Source organism: Dendrobates tinctorius, unplaced genomic scaffold (genome assembly GCF_039654945.1).
Source record: "Dendrobates tinctorius isolate UK_male_01 unplaced genomic scaffold, ASM3965494v1 ptg000010l, whole genome shotgun sequence".
Lineage (NCBI taxonomy): Eukaryota > Metazoa > Chordata > Amphibia > Anura > Dendrobatidae > Dendrobates > Dendrobates tinctorius.
Genome location: NW_027361678.1, coordinates 2,847,463 through 2,874,447, shown reverse-complemented (window position 1 = coordinate 2,874,447; position 26,985 = coordinate 2,847,463). Strand labels below are relative to the sequence as shown.

The 26,985-nt window shown below is 40.9% G+C and overlaps 1 protein-coding gene across 1 annotated transcript in view; it reads right to left on the bottom strand.

The window, feature by feature from the left end:
* Positions 1-658: 658 nt before the first annotated feature.
* ARMH4 (armadillo like helical domain containing 4) overlaps positions 659-26,985 on the bottom strand; it is a 197,275-nt gene continuing 170,948 nt past the window's right edge. Inside the window, exons 8-9 of the mRNA XM_073585750.1 lie at positions 8,055-8,189; positions 659-7,913 (exon numbers count right to left, since the gene is read on the bottom strand). Coding sequence (XP_073441851.1) covers positions 7,845-7,913; positions 8,055-8,189 — 204 coding nt within the window. The 3' untranslated portion in view covers positions 659-7,844. The remainder of the gene's footprint in view (positions 7,914-8,054; positions 8,190-26,985) is intronic.

Sequence of the window (26,985 nt, the reverse complement as noted above, 5' to 3'; positions counted from 1 at the left end):
GTCTGACCTCCCGTCTGTTTATCCCTCCTGTACCTCGCTGGTCTGTACTGTGTATGACTTCTGCTTTGCCATAATCTGAGTTCTCTGGCTTCTCTGACACTATTAGTTGAAGCACGCTTTGTCACCTCTGCTGCCCTGCTCCCCAGGTAACTCTTAGCACTGCTTCTGTACTCAGGACACATGCACTGGCTCTATGAGCAAGTGTAGTGCAGTGTCTCTGACAGCACTCTAACAGAATATTGCAAATATTTTTCAAAGCTAAGATAAGTGACCTTATTCTGATTATTAGTATATAAGGTTTTTGTTATTTTGACGAGCACAAGAGTGACCAGTGAGCATGGAAGTTATTGCCCTTCTTTCCCGGGCGGTAAGCCTAACAGTGTCTGCTACAGGAGCAACACTGTGTTATATAAGCTAATTCACTGAACAACTCCTCTGGGACCTTTTTACAAGCACCTGGATTATCTTCACCATGGGTCATTCCTTCTTTGACTGCAACTTGGACTATTTCTTCAGGACATCATTGAATTATTTGCATCTAGCTACATGAGGTACATCCTTATCCTGATCTAATTGTGCACATTATCATTTTGAATGAACCATTTATACTCTGATTGCCCTAAGCATTTTTAATTGTTTTTTTAAATGACAACACCAGTTTAAGATTTGTTTTTATTTTTCACTTAAACCCCAATACTAAAAATGATACCGAGCGCACTTGTTAATATTTATTTCAGGCTTTATCTTGACAGTTGTGGTGACTATTGTCTTTTACTTGCGCTGCTGGTACTTTTTATGCAAGTGAGTGCAACTGTATGATCATTATTTCATTTATTGGAATTGCTTAGTGGGTGGATCTGAGTACCAGTAAAAAATAGAACTTAAAGGTATTAACCAGGAAAAGAAAAAAAATCATAAATTCCTAAAGACCTTTAATTAGCATATCACAATAGTTTTGACTGGAAATTAAATTACTGTAGTATATTAAACCAGTCCTAGAATAGTAATAGGACAGGTTTCTGTGTAGTAGGAAGCTCCGCTGCTGTGCCATGGAGATAGCTTGACACCAAATGTATAGATTATCTCTATGGCATAACAGCAGCTCAGCAGTCAGAGCGACAGGATGAGCAGCAATGTGAGCAGCCTCTTCTTACCTTAGCACTCCTAAAATATCCATATATAGGTCAAATAGTCATGGTGGATAGCAGTGTGAGTTTCTCTTCTTGCCTCAGCACCCCTGATATCTCCAGTATTAGACCAGAAAGACAGGGCTGACAGCAGTGTGAGCAGCCTGTTCTTATCTCAGCACCCCTAGTGTCTCCAGTATTAGATCAGATAGACATGGTGGACAGCAATGTGAGCAGCCTCTTCTTAATGCAGCATTCCTGATATCACCAGTATTAGATCAGATAGACTTGATAGACAGCAGAGTGAGCAGCCTCTTCTTCCTTCAGCGCATATGGAATCTCCAGTATTAGATCAGATAGACATGGTGGACAGCAGAGTGAGCAGCCTCTTCTTCCTTCAGCGCATATGGAATCTCCAGTATTAGATCAGATAGACATGGTAGACAGCAGTGTGAGCAGCCTCTTCTTACTTCAGCACTCCTGGTATCTCCAATATAATATCAAATAGACAGGGTGGACTGCAGTGTGAGCAGCCTCTTCTTACCTCCGCACCCCTATTATCTACAGTATTAGATCAGATAGACATGGTGGGCAGAAGTGTGAGCAGCCTCTTCTTACCTCAGCACTCCTGGTATCTCTAGTATTAGATCAGGTAGACATGATAAACAGCACTGTGAGCAGCCTCTTCTTCCTTCAGCACCTATGGTATCTCCAGTATTACAGCAGATAGACAGGGTGGACAGCAGTGTGAGCAGCCTTTTCTTACTTCAGCTCTCCTGGTATTCCCAGTATTAGAGCAGATAGACATGATAGACAGCAGTGTGTGCAGCCTCTTCTTCCTTCAGCATTCATGGTATCTCCAGTATTAGAGCAGAATATTCACTGGGATCACATGCTTCTGCACATTCTCAGGGAGACGGCTGAAAACCTTACTGTACATAATCACATGCTTCTGTCCAATGAATATTCTAAGACAGTTTTCGGTCCTAATAAGATGGCAGTCGTTTTGATGTACTACAGTGATTACCACTCAAGACGAAAAAAGTGCGATTTCAAAATGAAAGGAAGTTATTCATAATAAAAAAAAATTTCTTTTTTTTTTTATATATCTGGAGAAGCCCTTCAGCCGGTTAAAAATAAAATTGTATCAGATTTGAATGAAACTTACAAAGGAGATAGATAAAGGGACACTAAACGTACAACTGGCAATTTGTGTAATAATATGCAGATGAACAATTTCAAGCTATTACAAAACCATTCCTAAAATGTTCTTAAATTCACATACAATGCTGTTCCTCGCACATCCGAAGTCACTAAGGGGACTATATTTGTGGTCAATGTTTGGAGTACGATATGCTGGGAAATTTGTGTATGTATTGCAATGTATACATCTGATTTGCTTCTAGGCTATCTTTAGTCAGATACGGTATATGCTAAAGAGATGTCCTGTTGGTATATTTTGGTACCTTTACTAAAGCTGCAATTAACCGTGTCATAGGCGATGCTTTTCAACATATCTATATTGGGGTCAGTGACAGATCTAGGCATATCATAGCATATGTCTGGGGCATATGCTTGCCCAATTCTTCTAAAAATCCCACTAAACATAATGCCTGAATCTATCCTAACTCGTATCATGCAGACTTTATCGTTTTACATTTAGAAATGAACACCATCACCATTATATCAGGGAAGAAGGCTTAAAGAAGCACTACTCCCATGAGCGTTTGTATCCTCTTAATATATTGCAATCATCATATTATACAACACTGTGTACTTACAGTTGCTCATTTTGCCTTTCTACCCTAATAATTCTCTTTTCTCGGCTCTGTGTAGAAACAGGAAGTCTCTTTTCCCTGCATTATCATTCCCCTCTTCAACTCCTGACCCAGCTGCTCCCTTCTCCTCCTACCAGGGACTTTTGCAGTTACTTATGACTCATACAGGGAAAATTGACCTCCTGTTTCTACATAGAGCTTAGAAGGATTCAGCTACTCAGTTATTAATCCCATGTCAAAGACTTAAAGGAAAACAGAAAAATTAGCTGGGTAGAAAGGCAAAATGTGCAATTGTAAGTACACAATGCTATGTAATATGATGATTGCAATATACAGCAAGGATAAAAATTTTGATGGGAGAACTGCATCTTTAAATAGTAACTGTCGTTTTATTTTGTTTTATTTTTTCCATAATTTAATACTACAGAAACTTTGTAATATAATTTATCAGCTAAATCTGCTTCTTTCTCCTTCTGGACTGATCATCCATTTTCAAAATTCTCAATTCACGGAAAAAAGCTGTCTTATTATTTATTATGCTTTGCTTATATAGCTCTACCTTATTCCACAGCGCTCTGTCTTCAGCCAATAGAGACTTTCCCATTACTGAGATAGGAAATGACAGTTGGTGCTCATAACACTGAACTTTAGGAAGGCAAAGTTTGACCAACTTAGAGATGTCCTTAATCTGGTTGACTGGGACAATGTCCTCCGAAATAAGAATACAGAAAATAAATGGGAAATGTTTAAGAACATCCTTACTAGGCACTGTAAGCGGTTTATACCTTGTGGGAATAAAAGGACAAGAAATAGGAAAAACCCAATGTGGCTAAACAAAAAAGTAAGAGGGGCAATTAACAGTAAAAAGAAAGCATTTAAACTACTAAAGCAGGATGGCACCGTTGAAGCTCTAAAAAACTATAAGGAGAAAAATTCTTTATCTAAAAAAATAATTAAAGCTGCCAAAAAGGAAACAGAGAAGAACATTGCTAAGGAGCGTAAAACTAATCCCAAGCTGTTCTTCAACTATATCAATAGTAAAAGAATCAAAAGTGAAAGTGTAGGCCCATTAAAAAATTGTGAGGAAAGTATGGTTGTAGATGATGAGGAAAAAGCTAATATATTAAACACCTTCTTCTCCACAGTATTCACTGTGGAAATTGAAATGCTAGGTGAAATGCCGAGAGACAAAGAAAACCCTATATTAAGGGTCACCAATCTAACCCAAGAAGAGGTGCAAAACCGGCTAAATAAGATTAAAATAGATAAATCTCCGGGTCCGGATGGCATACACCCACGAGTACTAAGAGAACTAAGTAATGTAATAGACAAACCATTATTTCTTATATTTAGAGACTCTATAGCGACGGGGTCTGTTCCACAGGACTGGCGCATAGCAAATGTGGTACCGATATTCAAAAAGGGCTCTAAAAGTCAACCTGGAAATTATAGGCCTGTAAGTCTAACCTCTATTGTTGGTAAAATATTTGAAGGGTTTCTGAGGGATGTTATTCTGGATTATCTGAATGAGAATAACTGTTTAACACCATATCAGCATGGGTTTATGAGGAATCGCTCCTGTCAAACCAATCTAATCAGTTTTTATGAAGAGGTAAGCTATAGACTGGACCAAGGTGAGTCATTGGATGTGGTAGATCTTGATTTTTCCAAAGCGTATGGATACCGTGCCACACATGAGGTTGGTACACAAAATGAGAATGCTGGGTCTGGGGGGAAAATGTGTGTAAATGGGTAAGTAACTGGCTTAGTGATAGAAAGCAGAGGGTGGTTATAAATGGTATATTCTATAACTGGGTCGCTGTGACCAGTGGGGTACCGCAGGGGTCGGTGTTGGGACCTATTGTCTTCAACATATTTATTAACGATCTGGGAGACGGTTTGCACAGTAAAATATCGATATTTGCAGATGATACAAAACTATGTAAAGCAGTCAATACAAGAGAAGATAGTATTCTGCTACAGATGGATCTGGATGAGTTGGGAACTTGGGCCGAAAGATGGCAGATGCAGTTTAACAATGATAAATGTAAGGTTATACACATGGGAAGAAGGAATCAATATCACCATTACACACTGAACGGTAAACCACTGGGTAAATCTGACATGGAGAAGGACTTGGGGATCCTAGTTAATGATAAACTTACCTGGAGCAGCCAGTGCCAGGCAGCAGCTGCCAAGGCAAACAGGATCATGGGGTGCATTAAAAGAGGGCTGGATACACATGATGAGAGCATTATACTGCCTCTGTACAAATCTCTGGTTAGATCACACATGGAGTACTGTGTACAGTTTTGGGCACTGGTGCTCAGGAAGGATATAATGGAACTAGAGCGGTTACAAAGGAGGGCAACAAAATTAATAAAGGGGATGGGGGAACTACAATACCCAGAGAGATTAGCAAAATTAGGATTATTTAGTCTAGAAAAAAGACGACTGAGGGGCGATCTAATAACCATGTATAAGTATATAAGGGGACAATACAAATATCTCTCCGAGGATCTGTTTATACCAAGGAAGGTGACGGTCACAAAGGGGCATTCTCTGCGTCTGGAGGAGAAAAGGTTTTTCCACCAACATAGATGAGTATTCTTTACTGTTAGGGCAGTGAGAATCTGGAATTCCCTGCCTGAGGAGGTGGTGATGGCGAACTCAGTCGAAGGGTTCAAGAGAGGCCTGGATGTCTTCCTGGAACGTAACAATATTGTATCTTACAGTTATTGTTAGGTTCTTTGGAAGGACGTAGATCTGGGGATTTATTCTGACAGAATTTTATAGGCTGAACTGGATGGACTAATGTCTTTTTTCGGCCTTACTATGTAACTATGTAACGTTCTATGGAGAACTGTAACTGTCGCTTCAGGAGAACTTCCAGCAGAATGTCTGTGTCTGCCTCTTGCTTTTGCCTTCTCTCTTCTTCATAGACCTTTATGAGCACCAACTGTCATCTCTTATCTCAGTAGTGGGAAGGTCAGTCTTCACTGAAGACATATTTTACCCCTGATTGAGAGTGAAAGTTCAATCCCGGGACAGAATGAAGCAGATTTCTCTGATAAGCTAATAAGCTATTTTACAAAGTTTCTTATTTTCAAGTGTATTATTTATTTATGAAAAAAAAAAAATGATTACTCTTTAACAGCATTATAAAAGTTGCATCCTGGAAAGGAATGATACATCATAATATTTAGGTGGTTTATTTCTAAATTCCTTCTTCCATCCATTATAATTTTACAGATGGCTTACGACACTAGATATACATTTTTCTGGGATTTTTTGAGATGTTGTTTTTAGTAGATAGATCCTATACTTTCCTTTGGGACTCAGAGTGACGCATCCACTGTGTTTTCATCAGTTTTTCACAAAATCTTTCTTTTTGTTTTTTTGTCCTCCAGCCATCTTTTATCTCCTTCAACCGGCCATTAGTAGCTTAATCAGATAAAGAGACTTTCTCAATATGTCAACCACTGTCTCTGTAGTTTTCTTAGGGAACATAAATGTCATAGAGGAAGGTCCCATGCCCAGGACTGCTCTCTTTTAGCCAGAGCTGATAAGAAATAGCGCTGCCATAGACTTTGCCCAGTCATCCATCAGATGATAAGCAAGGGCCTCCCGGGCAGAAGACGTGCCTGGAAAGAACAATCGGGGAGGATGAATTTTAACACCTGATCCTTTATTTTTCCTGGGGAAAGCAGATGGCAGAGAGGTTCGGCTGTGGCTTTATCTGGTTTTTGTCTCCCAAATCCGCCCTACATAAGAGCGCTCAACTCAATCGCGCGTTCATGTGTTTTCAATGGGGAGAGAGGAGAAAGACCCTGAAAACTGAAAAGGCCCCCATATATGTCAGATGGTCAGACAGTTCTTCCGAAACCAGCAAGTTTAACCAAATTTCATCTGAGTATGTTGGCCCTTAGGCCGGGGTCACACTTGCGAGTGCAATGTGAGAATCTCGTGCATCAATACCCGGCTCTGCCGCCGGCGGTTCGGGTCGGAGCGTTCAGATGCATAGAAATACATGCAGCCGCACACCCCGGTCCCAAGTGCCGGCGGCAGTGCCAGGCATTCCTGTGAGAGACTTATGCGAGTTTCTCATATTGCACTTGCAAGTGTGACCCCGGTCTAACTCCTCTTTCCCTTTGCGAGCACATGCACACTCACCCGAAAGGAGCATGCATGTGTATGGAGATTCCAAAAGTAATAGCTGTTTGCCAATGACTATTTAAGGTATTCGACATACCAGTTTGTTTCAGCTTTAACCATTTGGTTAAATTTAAAATTTGGTTTAATTTTGTTTAGTGTTCATCTACATATTTTCATTTTTTATGTGTAGTGCAACATGGGCTACTCTATTGCTGTTTGCACCACTGCAGCCCCAGTCCAGGAAACCCTGAACCAGTGAGGATCATTCCTACCTTACACAAGTGATTGTATCAAGGGGTTATGTACAGCGCCACACCTATCCATGGGTTGTCTCTAGTACTGCAGCTTGGCCCAACTTCATTGGGGATGAGTTGAATTACCAGTGTGATTCTGTTCCTGGAAGAACGCCGCCATGCTTTCCTAATCTGGGAAAGCCATTTACCATTCCCATTGGCCCTGTGGTCACAAAGTTGCCCACGTTACACTACCCCAGCTTTGTTCATACCTACTATTTACATTGCCCGCATCCCTGACAGCAAATTCTAACAATGTACAAAAAATAGCTTGCTATAAAACGGATCACACTTGCACTAGAAGGACTTTGCATATTAACACGTATCATTTCACTGCTGTATAAAAACAAACATGTACAAGACAGCATGCTGTCCACCTCAATGCATGGTAATCACTACAGGGTGTTATACGGCTGGCTGATAGCAGTGACATTGCAGGAGCTGGATTCTCCTTCTTGCATTGAGTCACAGGGCGTTTGAAGCACTTGCGATCAGAATTCATCCTCTGAGCTGTCCGCCAGGAGCATGACACGGTCTTGCATGCTGTTAAACTCTCTCTGCTGGGGAGACACAAGAAAAACCGGTGATTTCTTGAGTTTTGCATACTGGACATGGGGCCGGTAGTTTCTGCACTTTGTCAAGGTTAATAACGTACCAGCCGCGATCTTGTGATGTATGGATGAGTTCAGGCGGCTGCTTACCTTTCTTTTATGTCGTTTGAAGCCGTTTCTCCTGCGGCGATTCATAATCTTTATGCTGTACAGAACTCCGAGGATGAAAAGTGCTCCAGCTATACCAACTCCCACCGGTACCAGCATACCAGACATGTATCCCGCCTGTATGGGAAAAAGCCGCCCCATAAATATTCAGCATTATTCTGTCTCTTTGGTGCTATTAACCCTATGAAATCCCAAGATTAAATATAATACCTTATACAGCCTACTTCAGAATTATATTACCTTCCATTGAACATGGACTTTCAACTTTCCCAATTAGTCTCTTTTAGTTTAGTTTTGGTTATGACTGTCTCTTTAAGAGTAACTTTAAAGAAAAAACCTAAAACCCAATTTTTACCATCTCCCCATAATTAATTTATCTGTGGTCACATGTTATGAAGATCTTGGGGTATACCGTTGACCACTTTCCTCTTAACTATGAAAACCCTCATCACCTGCACGGAGCTTTGTCACGATCTGCCCCATTCATTTTATAAGTATAATTAATAACCTCAATACTTGATCTAAATTGATAATTCTAAAGTGATCAATGAAGATTGTTTCACGTGCTCATACCATGCCTTCAGAATGTCACTGATCCAGGTGGAAAGTCCAGGATTTGGGAAGCTATCCTGCTGTCTGGAGAGATGGTGGCATGTCTCGCTTTCAACTGTATTTGCGTATTTAAGATGGAGAGCAGGGAGCCGTCAGCTTCCAGCTCCAACATTCACCAGTTTCATCTGCGGATCTGGGCAGAAGGCATAATGACATCTCTACATTGTGCCTGCTGCATCTGGCCATGAAGTGGCGTGGAGCTCTGCTCTGTGTACTGTGGAAATGGGGCGAGGTAAGCATGTTTTTTATTAGCCAGCGGAGTGGAAGGGCACCAAACCAGAAAAAGAGGGCACTGTGTGGCATAATAAAATTTGATATGGACTGTAGGGACATCATATTATGTGTGGGGTCATAATTGTGGGGATGGGGGCACTGCTGGGGCATAATAATATGTGAGGGGCATTCTGGGAGCATCCGACAGTATGTGTTGGGTCACTGTGGTATCAGTATGTGGGACAGATAATATAAGGACATCATGATGTGTGGGACAGGCACTGTGGGGTTGCATTATTCTGCTGAGGGCACTGAGGAACATCATAATGTGTATAGGAGGGCATGATTTAGGGTAGGGGGTACTTATAGGAGCATCATAGTGTGTATGGGGGAACTCTGGGTGGCATCATAGTGTGTGTAAAGAGAATCTGTAAGGGCATCATACTGTGTGTGGAGTATTATAATGTGTGTGTAAGTGACCACTCATCATACTTCCTGGAGGTCATAAGGGGGTATTAAACTGTATAGGAACACTAAGGGGCTTCACTAGGGGCAATATTTCTGTGTGGGCCCACAAAAAGGCTAGATTAGAGGTGTTGCTAAGTGGTAAAATAAATTGTTAACCTTCTTTCCATCAAAGTTGGGAGGTATACCCATGATGCCAACGTTAATGACCACTGATCTGGAGGAAGCGGGCCAGAAGACACCCCAAGTTCTCCGTATGGGCAGGACAACTTCCAATACAAACATATCAGGGACGTGCTACATGAAAATATGGTTGACAGTCTGAGTATGAAGTAAACTGAACTAATGGATGATGTTGTAAGATATTTCTTCTAGTCCAGTTTCTGTAGCGGCGTACACATATATTTCTGGGTACTATTAATTCTTTCATAGAAGGCATTTGTGCTAGGAAATTTATGGCAGATTCTATCAGATCATATGAGCAGTAGAACAAGCACTGGGCTCAGCTGGAATAACTATCCAAAAGCAATCGCCCATAAAAAAAAAAAACGATTTCCAACTAAGTGCACAGGGGCCAGGAGCGTCCATGAGCCATGTGCATTACAATCAGCGGTGGGTATACAATGCTGGACTCCTGGATAACAGTTGTCAGCTCCAAGGAGATGGTCAGCAGATGTCCAAGGCTTTAGTCAAGCGACAAGAAGATTACTAGAATGTAACATTACAACATCACATAATGATAGTCAATGTGTTTGTGTCGTTGCACGCGACAGAACGTAATCACGACCGCAGTCAAAACCCGAATCCTGCTTATCAATGGTTACGATATTTTTTTATATTACAGCCAAATCGCAATTATTAAAGTGTTACGTGATAGCAAATCAATGACAAATTGCACCGTTTTTTTATTGCGTTACTTGCCTGAGGCCTGATGCCATGGTGTACCCCCTAGTTTTGCATATCACCAATACTGGTAACATTCACTAAGAGTCTAAAAATCTCCAAAACAGTATCTGGGTACGTTCAGGGGGAAAAAAGGTTCAGGTTTGGTCCCACAAGTAATGAGTCAGTGCCAAAAGTGTCTGGATTAGTTTATACACTTCTACCCATCAACGTAATCATGCATGCTCTACCGAGCTGGCATGTTTATGGGAGAGTTTTGAGAAATAAATATTTGCTGCCTTATGCCATAAGGCCTCTTTCACGTCAGTTAAAATCCGCCAAAATGGCGGAAAGCGGATCCGTTTGTAACTGATGCAAATGGATGCCACCGGACCGTTTTTTTGACGGATCCGTTGAATGCAGAATTTTAAAGGTACTGCAGTCCGGGAAAGAGAGAGAGAGAGAGAATTTTTTGTTTCCACCGCCAGAAACGTCAAGATCCGCCGGTAATGCAACTCAATGGGGAAAAAAACGGATCCGCCAAAAAAAATGGCGGATCCATTTTTTTCAAAAACTGGAGGATTTTGACGGATGGTCAAAAACGGAAGTGTGAAAGAGGCCTTAGGGGTTTCAACACTTTTTAAAAAAAAGAGGTACCGTACTCATTTCAAGGAGCATCCAGTTTAGTATTGACCATTATTGACCCAAGTTGGCTATTACACAAGCACTATGACAGGTGATAACACGAGAAAACTGCCGGCAAATATACACAATATGTTAATTCAGCGACAAATGTACATTTCTATCTAAATGCAAGAATGGATTAATAATATGATTTCATGAACAAAATTCCAATTCCAAATTAATGCAATTATATTTCTATAACTTTTTAGAGTTTTCTGCAAAAGTCCAACGCTGATATTAGTGCAATGTATATTCTGACTATTGTAGCTTAGAGGTCACCTCTGCTTCACATTTTTGCTACGTTGTATAAAATATATATTAATCCTGGTAAGAAGTCTATAATGTGCAGTAATGTATTAATTTTTCAACAGCTGTCATCAATGATTCTCCGCACAATGATCAAACAATATACTAAATCTTCATGATTACACACTCCGGTGACTATGAGTGCCTATACTGCTATCTTAGAGCGGCAGGATTATGAGATTTCTGTCGTTATACGGTGCATTATTTTACAGGTATGACAATCATCCTGTCTATTGTCGGCCGCTCCTTGTCGTCTCGTCCTTATAAATCAGAACCTAATATTAAGCATATTGTATTTTAAATAATAAAATCTGTTTTAAATGGATTAAGTTGTTAATAAAAGTGTCTCATTACTCAGGAGTCAGGACCCTTATTTATCATCCCGATAGTAGAGCGATCTGCCAGTTTGTAGGACTAGAGGGATCTATAAGAGAGAACCATGCAATGCTTAAAGAGTAACCGCCGCTTTAATTTTTAGTTCCTAAATCAAAAGTTCAGATGAAAATAAGAAACTTTGTAAGATATCTTAGGACTCTTTCACACATCAGTTTTTTCCCGTCAGTCATAATCCTCCAATTTTAGAAAAAAACGGATCCGCCAAAAAAGGGGCGGATCCGTTTTTTCCCCCATACACTTACATTATTGGCGGATCTTGACTGACGGTTGTCCGCCACCCCCGTTTTTTGACGGATCCGCCAAAATTTTTCTGGCTCCCGGGCGGATGAGATGGACACTGCAACGTTTTTTCTTCTTGACGGTCCGTTATTTTCATGTGCGCATGCCCGGAAGCTTTGATCATTATTAACCCAGTAATCCGTTCTCCGCCATTTTCGCGGATTACGATTGATCTGTAAAACGGATGTGTGTCACAGGCCTTATCAGACAAATCTACTTCTGAATTGATCTTTCATTCACAAACTTCTCGATTCTCGGGTTAAAGGCTCACACTCATCAGGGTAAATAAAATCGGTCCGATGTTGTTCCTGAAAAGTAGGATGAGCATCATGCGAGTATAATGCGATTTTTATCACCTAGCAACCGTATGACATCCGTATGACATGCGTATGCAATGCAGGTTTCACATGAGATTTTACATAGAGAATTACTGTATGTCATTTAAGCTAATAAAACAATCTTATATACAAAGATAGATATATGTCATGGAGATATAACATCAGTGCAGTCAGCAAACAGAGAAACGGCAAAATGGCACTCAAGCAAAGTCTACTCACTGGTGGAGATATGGATGTCTGAAATCAGGGAGTCTGGGTGATATTCAAAACGATTAATCCGGTGCTTGCATGACACCACACGTAGTATAAAGCCAAAAAATGAAGAAAAATGCAGCACTCGTGGAATCCATTAAAAAACCATAGTCCTTTATTGAATTAGTTGGACAAGGTCAGCATGAGGACAAGGTGCGTGAGCAACATGAGCCAATCGCACCAAAAAGCAACACGGTGCGCTTGGCGCAGGTCGGCACACCGTCAAAAGGACGCATGCGCCAGCAAACACATAACTGCACACGGCCTGCGTACCCAATGCTAAAGATAGGGTACGCAGGTCACATGCAGTGTCATACGCCCATAGGCGGAGCTGACCGGATGAGGTGCGGCCATGGGCGGAGCTTCACGACCATCGTGCGCATCCCTCCGCAGATCCAGGAAACGCTAATGTGAAACTAGCCTTATGTGTGTGTTTTATTAACCCTTTGATACTATAAGATAAATAATGGATAGGCGTCTTATTGATGCCTCTCCATTATTAACCGGACTTAATGTCACTTTACAATACAAAGGTGACATTAACCCCTTATTACCCCATATGCCACCGCTACACGGCAGTGGGAAGAGAGAGGCTAAGTGCCAGAATTGGCACATCGTACAAATGCTCTATTTCTGGGGCGGCTGTGTGCTGGTACTTGTAGCCGGGGGTGGGGTGGGCAATATCCATGGCCCCTTCCTAGGCTATGAATATCAGCCTACAGCTGTCTGCATAGCCTTTCTGACTATAAAATATAGGGGTCTCCCTATTTTAATAGCCAGTAAAGGCTATGCAGACAGCTGCGGGCTGATATTCATAGCCTGGAAAGGGGCCATGGAAATTGCCCACCCCCCGGCTACAAATATTGGCCCCCGGCTTTCCCTCTCTGGCGCAGAAAATTTCACGGGAGCCCACAACATTTCTTTCCGTTTTTTGTTTTTTTTTAAATTAAACATATTGTTCATTAATAAACATCGGCCTTGCTATTATTTATGCATCTATCTATCTATCTATCTATCTATCTATCTATCTATCTATCTATATCTATCCATAGACATATCAAAAGATAGATATATCTATGGATATAGCTATAAATATATCTATGGATATATCTATGGATTCTATCTATCTATCTATCTATCCCATATCTATCTTCTATCTATCTATAGATAGATATAGGATAGATGGATGGATAGAGAGATAGATAGATATAGGATAGATAGATAGATAGATAGATAGATATAGGATAGATAGATCTATACATAGATTGATAGATATTATCTATCTATCCTATATCTATATATCTCTATCTATCTATAGATCTGTCTATCTGTCTGGGCGTTTTTAAAAAACGGATCCTTCGAAAAATGGAAGAAAAGGATGAAAAAACTGATGTGACGGATCCATTGCATCAGTTTTTCACAATCTGCGACGGATGCGAAGAGCCAACGGATTGTGACTGACGGCAAAAAACTGATGTGTGAAAGGGGCCTAACCTAGCATTTTGCAGGACAGTGACTATGTATACCAGTCTTAAAAGAAGAATGGGAGTCTAAATAGTCACCTTTAATCAGAATTTCACTTTAAAGACTACTTATTATTTTAACAAACTTCTGAAATGTCTCAGTAGCATGTTCACAGTTTTTCAATTAACTACTTATTGCAATTTTCAGCTGTTCTTGAGATATTAACAATTTTCTTTTGTTTACAGCTCATTGTCCAGGTGACCGACCACCGCTGCAGTCAACACTACACCGATCCTAGACAGCTTCAAAACAGTGCTTGCAAGTTTAACAGAAAAAGAGCTTTGTAAGCACTGCACATGTTCTGCTGTCTTGCAGCGGTGGTCGGTCTCCAAGGCAACGAGCTGTAAACAACAGAAAAGTGATAATATCTCAAGAATGGCTTAAAATTTGAATTTGTAGTGAATTGCAAAATTACTTGCATCCCACAATATCCATTTATGAAGATGGGAAAGTCTGTATATAGACTAGGCTGAAATATTAGTATATTATACCATAATCTTATAGAATACTGTTTGTTTCGTCTTTTATTTCTTCTTTTGTTAAAATGTTTATCACATATTATAGACATAAGTCAAAACTGATGGCAGACAGGACATGGGGCTCCTGTTATCATCATGTTGCATTTCTAAGAAAGACAAATGTATCTTGCATGTTCCTTCCCATTGAAAGTGACTGTGGGCCAGGGACGTCTGATGAGAATAGATGAAGACTGATGATAAATGGTTAAACGCTGCTGTCCTGCTAACCTTGAAGACTGTGATGTCATTTCTTGCAGACAACACATGGACTCAGCTCCTTGTAGAGCCCTTATCCTTTGCTCCAGGGATACAATGTGAGACCGGAATATTTAGCCTGCTCTTCTCAGGACATAACGGAATCATCTCCCTAAGGATCTGGAACGGTGAGGGCTTCTGCCATTGTGAGCTAGGTTACTGGGAAAAAAAAAGTTGGAGATCTCAAATAGATAAAGGCCTCCATTCTAAAAATACAACAGCCCGATAAAAATATAACATGCGTGGTGTCAGCATCAATTAACGTTCCGTTGTCTGAAACCAAAGCAGAAAATCCATACAGCCATTCCCTTGTCACTACCGTCAAAGGCAAAGCCAAGTGGCAACCCATATGGCCTTCATGGCTCCCACAGGAAATGGTCGGGATAGGTCATAGAACATTACAAATGATACAGGCTTGGTATTAATCTGATGTACTAGCCCTGAAAAATCACTGAATTAATCTAGGGGCGTGTTTATGCACTTGGCGTAAAATGACATGCCCCTATTTCACTTTCATGCTTATTTGCTGGTGGCTACTAAGATTGATTTGCATCAGAACCACAAGTAAAAAACATATCAAAAACACTGGGAAATTGCTACTGAATTTTTCCTGCCAAGAGATGCAGAGATGGTGCAGAAATATCTGCACCAAATACTTAATGTGTGCACATACCCTAAAAGGGCAACCTTGTAAGAAAAAGTTATCACCTATCCATAGAGTAAGTAATAACCTCTAGACCGACTGCTGGGGACCCCCATGATCTCCCTTAGAATAAACAGGCACTTTGCATGCCTGAATGCCGGTCTATTTATCATCTATGGGACTGCTGGAGCCCTGTACTTGGCAACCTCATAGGGAATGAATGGAGTGGCGGTCGAGCATGCGCATCCATTCTATCGGTAGACTATCACTACATAATTCTATTAGAAGGGATTATAAAAAAGAAAAAAATCCTCCAAGAAAGTTTCTTTAATTCAGTCTTGTGAATCAAGTTAAGTTGTAATACCAGACAGAGCCCATAGCAAAAGTGGTGCAGTGACCCTTTTGTTAGTCTTTTACAACGCCCTTTATCAAATGATTATTATACATTTTTATAGCGCCATTTATTCCATGGCGCTCTACATGTGAAAAGGGGCAAATTCAGACAAGTACAATAAACATGAGCAATACAAGACACACATACGTACATAAGGAGAGGGGACCCTGCCCGCGAGGCTCACAGTCTACAGGGGATGGGTGAGGATACACTAGGAGAGGGTAGAGCTGGTCGTGTGGTGGTTCAGTAGACTGAGGATCACTGCAGGTTGTAGGCTTGTCGGAAGAGGTAGGTCTTCAGGTTCTTTTTGAAGGTTTCCATGGTAGGCGAGAGTCTGATGTGTTGGAGTAGAGAATTCCAGAGTATGGGGGAAGCACGGGAGAAGTCTTGTATGCGGTTGTATGTGTTTACGATTATTTTATGATATGTTTGTAAAAAAAGTTACATTTCATTTTATTGTTTGCCAATTTCTAAAATGCTTCCAAGCTGAAAAGAAATCCATCAAAAATATTGTTCCTTGCATGTTACCAGGTAAGACAGCGGAGATGTCATTATTGCAGACTAAGAATAGGGGTCAGCCATGCAGAACAAGCAGTACATGATGGGGGGAGATTTATGAGGGTTGACTCGTGCTTGTTACGAGGGCTCTGTCTCGATCAATACTTAAGATGCAATTCCAGTTTGGAATTGGAAAACTGGGCTGTGGTGACAGTAAATGAAGGAGAAAAATTGGAAGATAATACCACAATCAGGAACAATCACAGAAATGCAAAGAAGCATAAAAAGACATTAGTAGGGTGAGATGCCTGCTACATATAAGTGGGCGACTTAATGGTTTGGCAATTGTATTTTACTGATTGTCTGCTTCATAAGACATAAGGGAAGTAAAACAGGCCCAGCTCTGATCTTGATGAAGTAATATCAAATGATAGGTTTGTGAACCATACTTATAGAGGACCTTCCTCCTGGAAAACTTCATGATGTAAAAGGAGACCAAACTAGAAAGCTTTCCTCAAATATATATTAATATGTAAAAGTTTTAGGCAGGTGTGAAAAATGCTGCAAACTAAGAAGCTTTCAAAAATTGAAGTGTTAATAGTTTATTTTAACAAAATAAATCAATTAACAAAATGGAAAGTGAATGAACAAAAGAGAAATCTAAAACACACCAATATTTGCTGTGGCCAGCCTTTGTCTTCAAAGCCTCAGCAAAGAATCAATTCTTCTCATTACACATGCACTTGAACACAGGTTTTGAAGGAACTTGGCAGGAGGTTGTTCCAAACATCTTGGAGAACTATCCACAGATCTACTGTGGATGTAGGCTTCCCTTGTAGAAGTCTTACTGACTCTTCATGTAATCCCAAACAGTCTCGAAGATGTTGAGACCAGGGCTCTAAGTATTTATACCAAAGATAGTGCTTAATGACAAGGCTGTATGTCCGGGGACGTTCTGCTGCAGAATAAATTTGGAGCCAATGAAATGACTCCTTGATGGCATTACATGATGGATAGGTATCTGCCTGTATATTTCTGTATTAAGGACACCATTAATCCTGACCAAATCCCTAACTCCATTTTTTTTTACTCAAATAGATTTTTATTAAGAAGAACAACACAGTATTCATACAACAGTGGTACAAGCATTTTTGATTTTCCCATAAAGAACCCGCCCCCCAACAATGCAAACTTACTCCCCCAGCCCTTCCCCCTTTAGACAGCTCGTATTATCCCTTTAACACTACCTGTACACATACAGTGCCTTGCGAAAGTATTTGGCCCCCTGGAACTTTTCAACCTTTTCCCACATATCATGCTTCAAACATAAAGACACCAAATGTAAATTTTTGGTGAAGAATCAACAAGTGGGACACAATTGTGAAGTTGAACGAAATTTATTGGTTATTTTACATTTTTGTGAAACCTCAAAAACTGAAAAGTGGGGAGTGCAATATTATTCGGCCCCTTTAACTTAATACTTTGCTGCGCCATCTTTTGCTGCGATTACAGCTGCAAGTCGCTTGGGGTATGTCTCAGTTTTGTACATCGAGAGACTGAAATTTTTGCCCATTCTTCCTTGGCAAACAGCTCGAGCTCAGTGAGGTTTGATGGAGATCGCTTGTGAACAGCAGTTTTCAGCTCTTTCCACAGATTCTCGATTGGATTCAGGTCTGGACTTTGACTTGGCCATTCTAACACCTGGATACGTTTATTTGTGAACCATTCCATTGATGCTTTATGTTTGGGATCATTGTCTTGTTGGAAGACAAATCTCCGTCCCAGTCTCAGGTCTTTTGCAGACTCCAATAGGTTTTCTTCAAGAATGGTCCTGTATTTGGCTCCATCCATCTTCCCATCAACTTTAACCATCTTCCCTGTCCCTGCTGAAGAAAAGCAGCCCCTAACCATGATGCTGCCACCACCATGTTTGACAGTGGGGATGTTGTGTTCAGGCTAATGAGATGTGTTGCCTTTACACCAAACATATCGTTTGGCATTGTTGCCAAAAAGTTCGATTTTGGTTTCGTCTGACTAGAGCACCTTCTTCCACATGTTTGGTGTGTCTCCCAGGTGGCTTGTTGCAAACTTTAAATGACACTTTTTATGGATATCTTTGAGAAATGGCTTTCTTCTTGCCACTCTTCCATAAAGGCCAGATTTGTGCAGTGTATGACTGATTGTTGTCCTATGGACAGACTGTCCCACCTCAGCTGTAGATCTCTGCAGTTCATCCAGAGTGATCATGGGCCTCTTGGCTGCATCTCTGATCAGTCTTCTCCTTGTTTGAGATGAAAGTTTGGAGGAACGGCCGGGTCTTGGTAGATTTGCAGTGGTATGATACTCCTTCCATTTCAATATAATCACGTTGCGCCAATCCTCTGGAATGCTCTACCCCAAGAAATTAGGACTATCCACAATTTGTATACTTTTAGGTGCTCCCTCAAAACACATTTGTTCAGAGCGGCCTATCACATTCACTAATCAAAATCATTCTATATGTAAGAGTGCATGTGTAGCCCATTCACTATCTCCATCCATCCCTCACTCCCTCAAGATGGCTGGACCATTATTGTAAATACACCATTGTAAATACACACTTGTACTTTTTATCTCCCCCACCTCATTGTAGATTGTAAGCTCTCACGAGCAGGGTCGTCTTATTTTGCTTTAATTATTGTTGTTGTGAATTCGCTTTCTGGCCTACCTCTGGTTACTAGTGAAGGTGGTGGAGCTGGTTATATTGACAGAGGGGTCGCAAGTTCTCTTTCCGGGCTCCCTCTGGTGGTTACTGGAGGTAATGGAGCTGATCTAATTAACAGAAGCCTGCCACCTGATAATGAGGAGGATGACTGGAGATCTGGAGTTTCTGACTGGATTTAAGAGAGCCGACTCCCTCTATCCCTCCTGGTGATTTTTTTCTGCCTCCTGAGGTATTAGTTTCCAGCTCAGTCCCTGCATGCTCAGCTAAGTGTTCTTTTGCTATTGTTCACATTTGATCTGGATTTGTCTATTTTCAGTTTTGTGTGGTCAGCCAGCTCCAGCTGGGGCTGTGCTGAATTTCCATCCTTATGTTACTGCTTGTGCCAGTTTGTTTTTGTCCCTTATTAGATTGGCCTCTTTTTGCTCTGCTTTCAGAATATATCGTACCAGAGTGCTGATATAGTGGGCGAAGTCTAGTGACTTCAGTATTTTTCTATCACACGTGTTCGGCATTTTTTGCAGGGTTTTTTGCGTGATTGCAGACAGAGTCTTTCCTTTCCTGTCCTGTCTAGTTAGTGTGGGTCCCATCGTTTGCTCAGTCTATTTTCCTACCTGCGTTTGTGTTTTCATCTTGTCTCACCGACAATATATGTTTGGGGGCTATCCATTCCTTTGGGGTCTGCTCTGGGGCAGTTTAGAATTTCCCTTTGTTGCTTTAGGCTTATTTAGTTCTCCAGCTGTGTCGAGGCGTCTAGGATTATCGTAGGTACTCTCCACGGCTACTGCTAGTTGTGTGGATAGAATCAGGGGTCTGCAATCCGCTTAGTTACCAACCTCTCTGGTTTTCTGTGGCTTAGCTTGGTCTTGCTTTCCTCCTCGGTCACCCAATCATAACATATTGTATTGTTAAAATTGTTACTTATGACTTGTGTTTTGAAACTGTTAAACTGTAAAGCGCTGCGGAATATGTTGGCGCTATATAAATAAAGATTATTATTATTATTGCACAGTGCTCCTTGGGATGTTTAAAGTTTTGGAAATCATTTTGTATCCAAATCCGGCTTTAAACTTCTCCACAACAGTATCACGGACCTGCCTGTTGTGTTCCTTGGCCTTCATGATGCTCTCTGTGCTTCAAACAGAACCCGGAGACTATCACAGAGCAGGTGCATTTATACAGAGACTTGATTACACACAGGTGGATTATATTTCTCATCATTAGTCATTTAGGACAACATTGGATCATTCAGAGATCCACAATGAACTTCTGGAGTTTGCTGCACTGAAAGTAAAGAGGCCAAATAATATTGCACGCCCCACTTTTCAGTTTATGGATTTCCACAAAAATTTTAAATAACCAATAAATTTCATTCAACTTCACAACTGTGTCCCACTTGTTGTTGATTCTTCACCAAAAATTTACATTTGATATCTTTATGTTTGAAGCATGATATGTGGGAAATGGCTGAAAAGTTCCAGGGGACCGAATACTTTCGCAAGGCACTGCATATAGAATTGCACTGCATTATACAACATCATCTGTTATAGCAGTGTAGACAGACGCCCCACATATGTACCCCTGCGACCGTTCATTCATCTATCCGCTCATCCCATTTCCAGCTATGGCATCCACAGTTTGTCATACATCGCCAGTTTTCCCCTTTTCTTGTAGACCCCCTTCTCCAGCTTAATGACATGCTTCACATAGGCAATGTATTCTCCCCTTGAAAGTGGATCCTCCTTTATCCAATTCCTCGCTATTACCTTTCAAGCCATATATAGTAATCTAGCAATTGCCACCTTTATCTCTTCCACATATCCCAGCAAACAAACCACCGGCTCTCTTGGAACCACTCACCTATAAGCCACTTCCACACGACTCAGGACCACCAACCAAAATGCAGCCAATCTTGGACACGTCCACAACATATGAAATAAACCAGCATTTTCATTCTTGCACCGAGGACACTTAGAGTTAGACCGTAATCCAGCCCTATACATAACTTCCGGAGACCTATATACTCTATGTAAAATATAAAGCTGAGAGAGCCTATATGGCTCACTCAGTGACAGCTTTGGTATCCTCTCCACAACAGACTCCCACATTTCCTAACTCCATTTGATGAAATGCAGCTGCAAACTTGCATGAATCTCCACCATGCTTAACTATTGTCTGTAGATATTCATTACTGTCCCGTTGTCCAGCACTTCAGATAATAAACTGCTTTCTGCTACATCCAAATATTCTGCATTTTGACTCAGGTAACCTGCTGCCATTTTTCAGTGCCCCAGCTTCAATCTTTTTGTGAATAGTTGAGCCATTTGGCCTTGTTTCCTTGTCAAATGAATTTTTTTTTTTTGGCAGAACAGTGGTTTAGTGTAAATGGTTCCCACTGGTTACTGCCAGTTCTGAGTTGATGACGCTGCTGGCATCTTCTGATTTCAAAGGTAGGTAAGCATAATGTGTCTTTCATGCACTAGGTTTCCTTGGCAGATCATTGCATATATGGTCGTCAACAATGTCCATTTCTTGATGCTTCTTTAAAGAGAACCTGTCACCCCCTCCAGGCGTTTTTAACTAAAAGAGCCACCTTGTGCAGCACTAATGCTGCATATTGTCAAGGTGGCTCTTTTATTTGGCGTCCCTTCCACCGCAGAAAGAAGCGTTTTTAAAATTTGTCACTCATACCTGAAGTTTGTCCGGGGGGGCAGGTCTTTCCCCCCGGACACAGACGCCTCACATCCATCAGTCATTTTCTCTTGGCGCCGCCCCCGCAGCGTTCATTTATTTTCCTGGCACCTGCACTGTTTTCTTTTTTCTTGGGCATGCGCAGTTAACGCTGTCCATCCACTGACATCACATGAGTAATCTGGGGTGCAGGAATAGACTAGGGTGCCCCTAGCTCTAGGGACCTAGTTAGCGCTCAAAGTTCCAACACCTTTGTGACAGCAACATTTTTTTCCACACCTCTCTAGAGTCCTGTGTATAATTAGGAAAACTTAAAAAACCCTATCTAATTTATTGAGAGTAGCTGTGGCCCTTTCAAAAAAGGCGAGAGGAGTCACAAGAACTCCTCCACTTTCTCACTATTTTCCTGCGTCTGAGCTGAAAGTTACCACTGTGTGAGGGGAGACTGGGAGCACAGAGGAGCCGTGCACTGCTGTCTTACTGCTTACGTCATGCTAAATGTTATTCTAAAGAGGCAATGTATGATGGACTCCTGTGTGTTACAATTGCTCATTTTGCCTTTCTACCCAGCTAATTTTTCTCTTTTCTCTGCTCTATGTAGAAACAAGAAGTGTCTTGTCCCTTCATTTATCATTCTTCCTCTCTGTAAATTCTGATCCAGTTACTCCCCTCCCCCCCGCCCCGCCATTGACTTTTTCAGTGACTTATGAGTCATAAAGGTCAAATTGACCTCCTCTTTCTACATAGAGCTTAGAAGGATTCAGCTTGTCAGTTTTAAATCACGTGACGTCATAGACCTAATGGAAAAGAGAAGAATTATCTGGGTAGAAAGGCAAAATGAGCAATTGTAAGTACACCGTGCTATATAATATGATTCTTGCAATATATTAAGAGGATAACATTTTGATGGGAGGAGGGGTGTCTGTAGGTCCATGAAAAATCACTGACCATACATATTGTCATCTGTGTCCTGACCATGCACTGTCCATTTTTAACACTGCAAAGCATAGAAGAAGCCTTGTAATTTATTTTTTTTTTTTTCACAAGAGAAAATCACTGATGAAGCATGGTAAGAACTGATGCACAAACCAAACACTGACTAAATTGAACAGAAAAACACTGATGAAAATCAATATGTGTTTTTACGTACATGAAAAATCAATTATGTTTGAAAGAGGCCTTAATCAGACCCCTAACAGACTTCAATATTAGGCCTCATTCAGATGTCAGTTTTTTCCCGTACGAGAATAATGGATGGAATATCAGTGATTTTCATCAGAGATGGGTAAGAGTTGCATCAGTTTTTTCACTGATGAGGGGAAAAAAAAGTTTCTGCAACTTCTCCTTTCCATCAGTCAGTGAAAGGCCACAGTCACATGTTCAGTATTTGGTCAGTAGTTTGCATCCGGAATTATAAGTCAAAACCAGGAGAGGAACAATCAGAGGAAAAGTATAATAGAGACGGGTCACCACTTCTGGATTTATCACCCACTCCTGGTTCTGACTTGCCAGAAGATCCCTGGTCCTGGTGTACCGATGAGCATCCTACGTATAGAGCGCAACCTGCAAGGGGTAACTTCTAAATGTATGCATTATGTGTGTACATAAATTTGTATATATTTTTATTTATTTATATATTATCTACAGTTGTGTCAATCCACAAGGGCATAGGGAACAAAGTAGCTTTGTAAGCAAAAAGCAACATGTCAGAACGTAAATATTCATCTTGTGCTATGACATAAGTAAAATAAGTTTATTATGTAGAATGTGATCTATCAGGAAATGTAGAAATGTTCTAATATCCAGCCTCTTGGACCTGATTCTTCTCCATGTCCAGTCATATCAATCAGTGTGGATTAATCTGCACTGCACCAAAATGAGCTGCCGCTGATTGTGTAATTATAAGGCAGCGGGCTGTCAGCGACTGTGGGTAAACCCAGCGCTTCTCATCCAATTACCAGTGCGGGCATGTAGTCTTGGTGGACTGTTTATTGTGCTTTATTAAATTCCTTACCCACAAACAAGTGCCTGCGATCCCTGCATTGATTGCGTGCTAGGGAAAACAACAGGCGCGCTGCTACGAGTCCTAACAGAAGGGGAGATTAGAGAACGCAACGGCTTCAGCATATGGCTCTTCTTGGCAGACTTTTGGGAAAGTAACGTGTAAAGAGGCACTTCATCCTTTTTAGGACCAATGTTATGTTCTGGTTACTGGGAATTTCTTACTACAGTCTTACAACTGTCTGAGCTCCATGTTTCTAGGCTGGGATCTCACTATTTCACACTCAATTCTGCTTGAGGAACAGAAAGAAATAATGCTTCCTTTAAAGGGAATCAGTCACTGGGTTTTTTCCACCTAATCTGAGAAACGCATAATGTGGAGACAGAGACCCTGATTCCAGCGATGTACCACATACTGGGCTGCTTGCTGTATTCATTGTATCACTAATCACTGTTTTATCAGCAGGAGATTATCACTAGAGGGCGAGTAAATATGCTGTCATGTAGTCCAACCACGCCCACTCTACTGATTGGCAGCTTCCTGCCTATCAGTGGTGTGGGTGGGGTTATACACAGATCAGTATTTAAATAACTGCTAGAGCTGCAGCAGATAAAACAGGGATTTTATCAAAGCTGCAGCAAGCAGCCTAGTAAGTGACACATCACTGGAATCACACTGATTTCAGATTGGGTAACAAAGACCTGAAAGGGAGATTCCCTTTCAATGAACATCTCTGGTGACAAAATGTTTTCACCTAAATAAATGTATTTTAGGCTAAATAAATTGCAATTGCATTTCATAAAAAAATGTTGAACCGTTTTGCTTTTACAGACTTTTTGTGTGCCTATGCATTAACTATTTATCAGGGAGCTCCTTTATAAGTCTTTTAGCTGGCTTTTTTTTTGTTCCTCCTCTCTGCTGAGTCTTGACTATATCATAGTTCAGCTTCACTTTGATGTGGTCTTTGGTCATGAATTTGCAGTAACAAAATCTTTAGCTTGTAGCCATTTACAGGGATGTGTAAATTCTGAAACTGGTAAACACTGTCCACAATTAGCAATATATTGTATGTGCTTATTTGTGAAGGATGGAGCTGATTGCATTGATTTCTGTTCCAATCTATACAGTAAGCTGTAAGCATTTACGCAGGCGCAGTACGTTTGCGGCCTCTGCGTCTTTCTCTCCCCCTCTCCTGTGTCGCGACTCACAGCAGCAGAAGTCCGATAACGCACACACACACCCTGGGAGTCGGACTGTATTCTGTCATATCGTACAGTTGAAGTTGGACACGTTCTGCAATGTACCCAAAATTATCATTACTAAGTAACATAATAGGGATGTCTGTATATTCTAAAGGAATTTTTGAAAGAAGATTTTCTATTCATCCTCATCCTTGGCTTCTAACATTCATTCTAGACAACCAAATAATACTAAATAATAACATTTCCAGAGCTTCCATTGAATGACCATAATTATTATTATACAATAATAATAATTATATAATATAAATAATAAATTAAATAATTAAATACATTAAATAATAATTATACAATATAAGTCCAGTCTTGGGGATGATTTGTTCTGTTCCTTTTGAACGGTATGAACACATTTGCAACCCATTTCAAATCGCTCCAATGTGCCTCAAATGAAGCCTTGATGAAAAATATTCCTTCATGTGTATACAGCACCTGTGCAGCTGTATGTGTTTCTATAGAAACCAACTATAAGCTATTCTTATGTACTAGGTGCTATTTTTTTTTACCCCTATGCTATTTTTAATTGTTCCTTTAATATTTGCATTAAAGGATTATTCTCATCTTTTTCTTTTCAGGAGCACTGCTTGTCGGGGGCGTTGCACTGAGTTCCTGGAGATTGACAGTTCGGATCAGTGGCATGGGCACGCAGCTGGCTGGAACTATGTACTCCCCCATGCTGCTAGTAGAAGCAGTTTCTGCCTCTGCAGCATTGAGCACAGGGGCTCTAAAGCTGACCGAATGCAATGATGCAGCCAGGTTCAGAGCAGCGCTTACAAGCTCTATAGCAAAGGGCAAGCGCTGAGCTACTTGCCTAGGAAACCGACCACCACTGATAGGCTTCAGTGGTGGTTGGTAACCTAGGCAATGAACAGTAAACTACAGAATTAAAAATTCCACCTTTCTTTAGAAAGGAGAGGATTTTTATTAAGAGGTAAATTGCAAAGTTGCTGGTTTTTACAAACCCTATGCAAATGTATCCATTTCAGAAGTTTAAACAACCCCTTTAAGATTAGTTTATCAGTTGCAAATTTTCAAGTATTCTAGATTATTGGACAGTCATATTTATAAGGGAATTGAATCTCCAGAAAAGCAGGATTAACATTAACCAGAGGAGACTCATATTTAGATATCTCCTGATCTTGTGAGATATACAGCTCTGGCAAGAATAAAGAGACCACTGCACAGTTTTATAAAAATCAGCTTCTCTACATGTCTGACAGCCATTCCATTCCAGTGTCAGTTGAATTCCAACCAGAGTACACCTCATTCTACTTAATGTGCTTCTGATTAGGTGATCACCTGAGCCAAGTCTTATTTAACAAAGGAAAGTATTAAAAACCCTGCTGTGAGGTTCACAATCCTCTTGCAGTAGGACAAGCTGGATGGCAAAACAAGTACTAGTAATATCCCAAAAGTAATAGGAATGAAAAAATAACTTTTAACCATGCCAAAGGAGTTGAAAAGAAAAGTCTTGAGTGAGGAAAAGAAGGGCTCAATTCTGGCTTTAGTAGCAGAGACTAGCAGAGAGATACAGTGAGAGTCATGTTGCCTCCATCGTTAAAATTTCTAAGACTGCAGTCCATTACAACAAGGTCAAGCAGCAGACATTGGGGACAGCAAAGCTACAGACCGGCAAAGGACGAAAACGACTCTCCACTGACCGGGATGACTGTCATCTTATTCGAATGTCACTCAGCAACCGCAGGATGACATCAAGTGACCTACAAAAGGAATGGCAAATGGCATCTGGGGTGAAGTTCACAGCAAGAACAGTTCGTAACATGCTCCTAGAGGCAGGGCTCAAGTCATGTAAAGCTAGAAAAAAGCCTTTCATCAATCAGAAGCAAAGGAGAGCCAGGCTGAAGCTTGCCAAAGACCATAAGGATTGGACCATAGAGGATGGGAGTAAGGTAATCTTCTCTGATGAGCCTAATTTTCAGCTTTGCCCAACACCTGGTTGTCTAATGGTTAAATGGAGACCTGGTGAGACATACAAGCCACAGT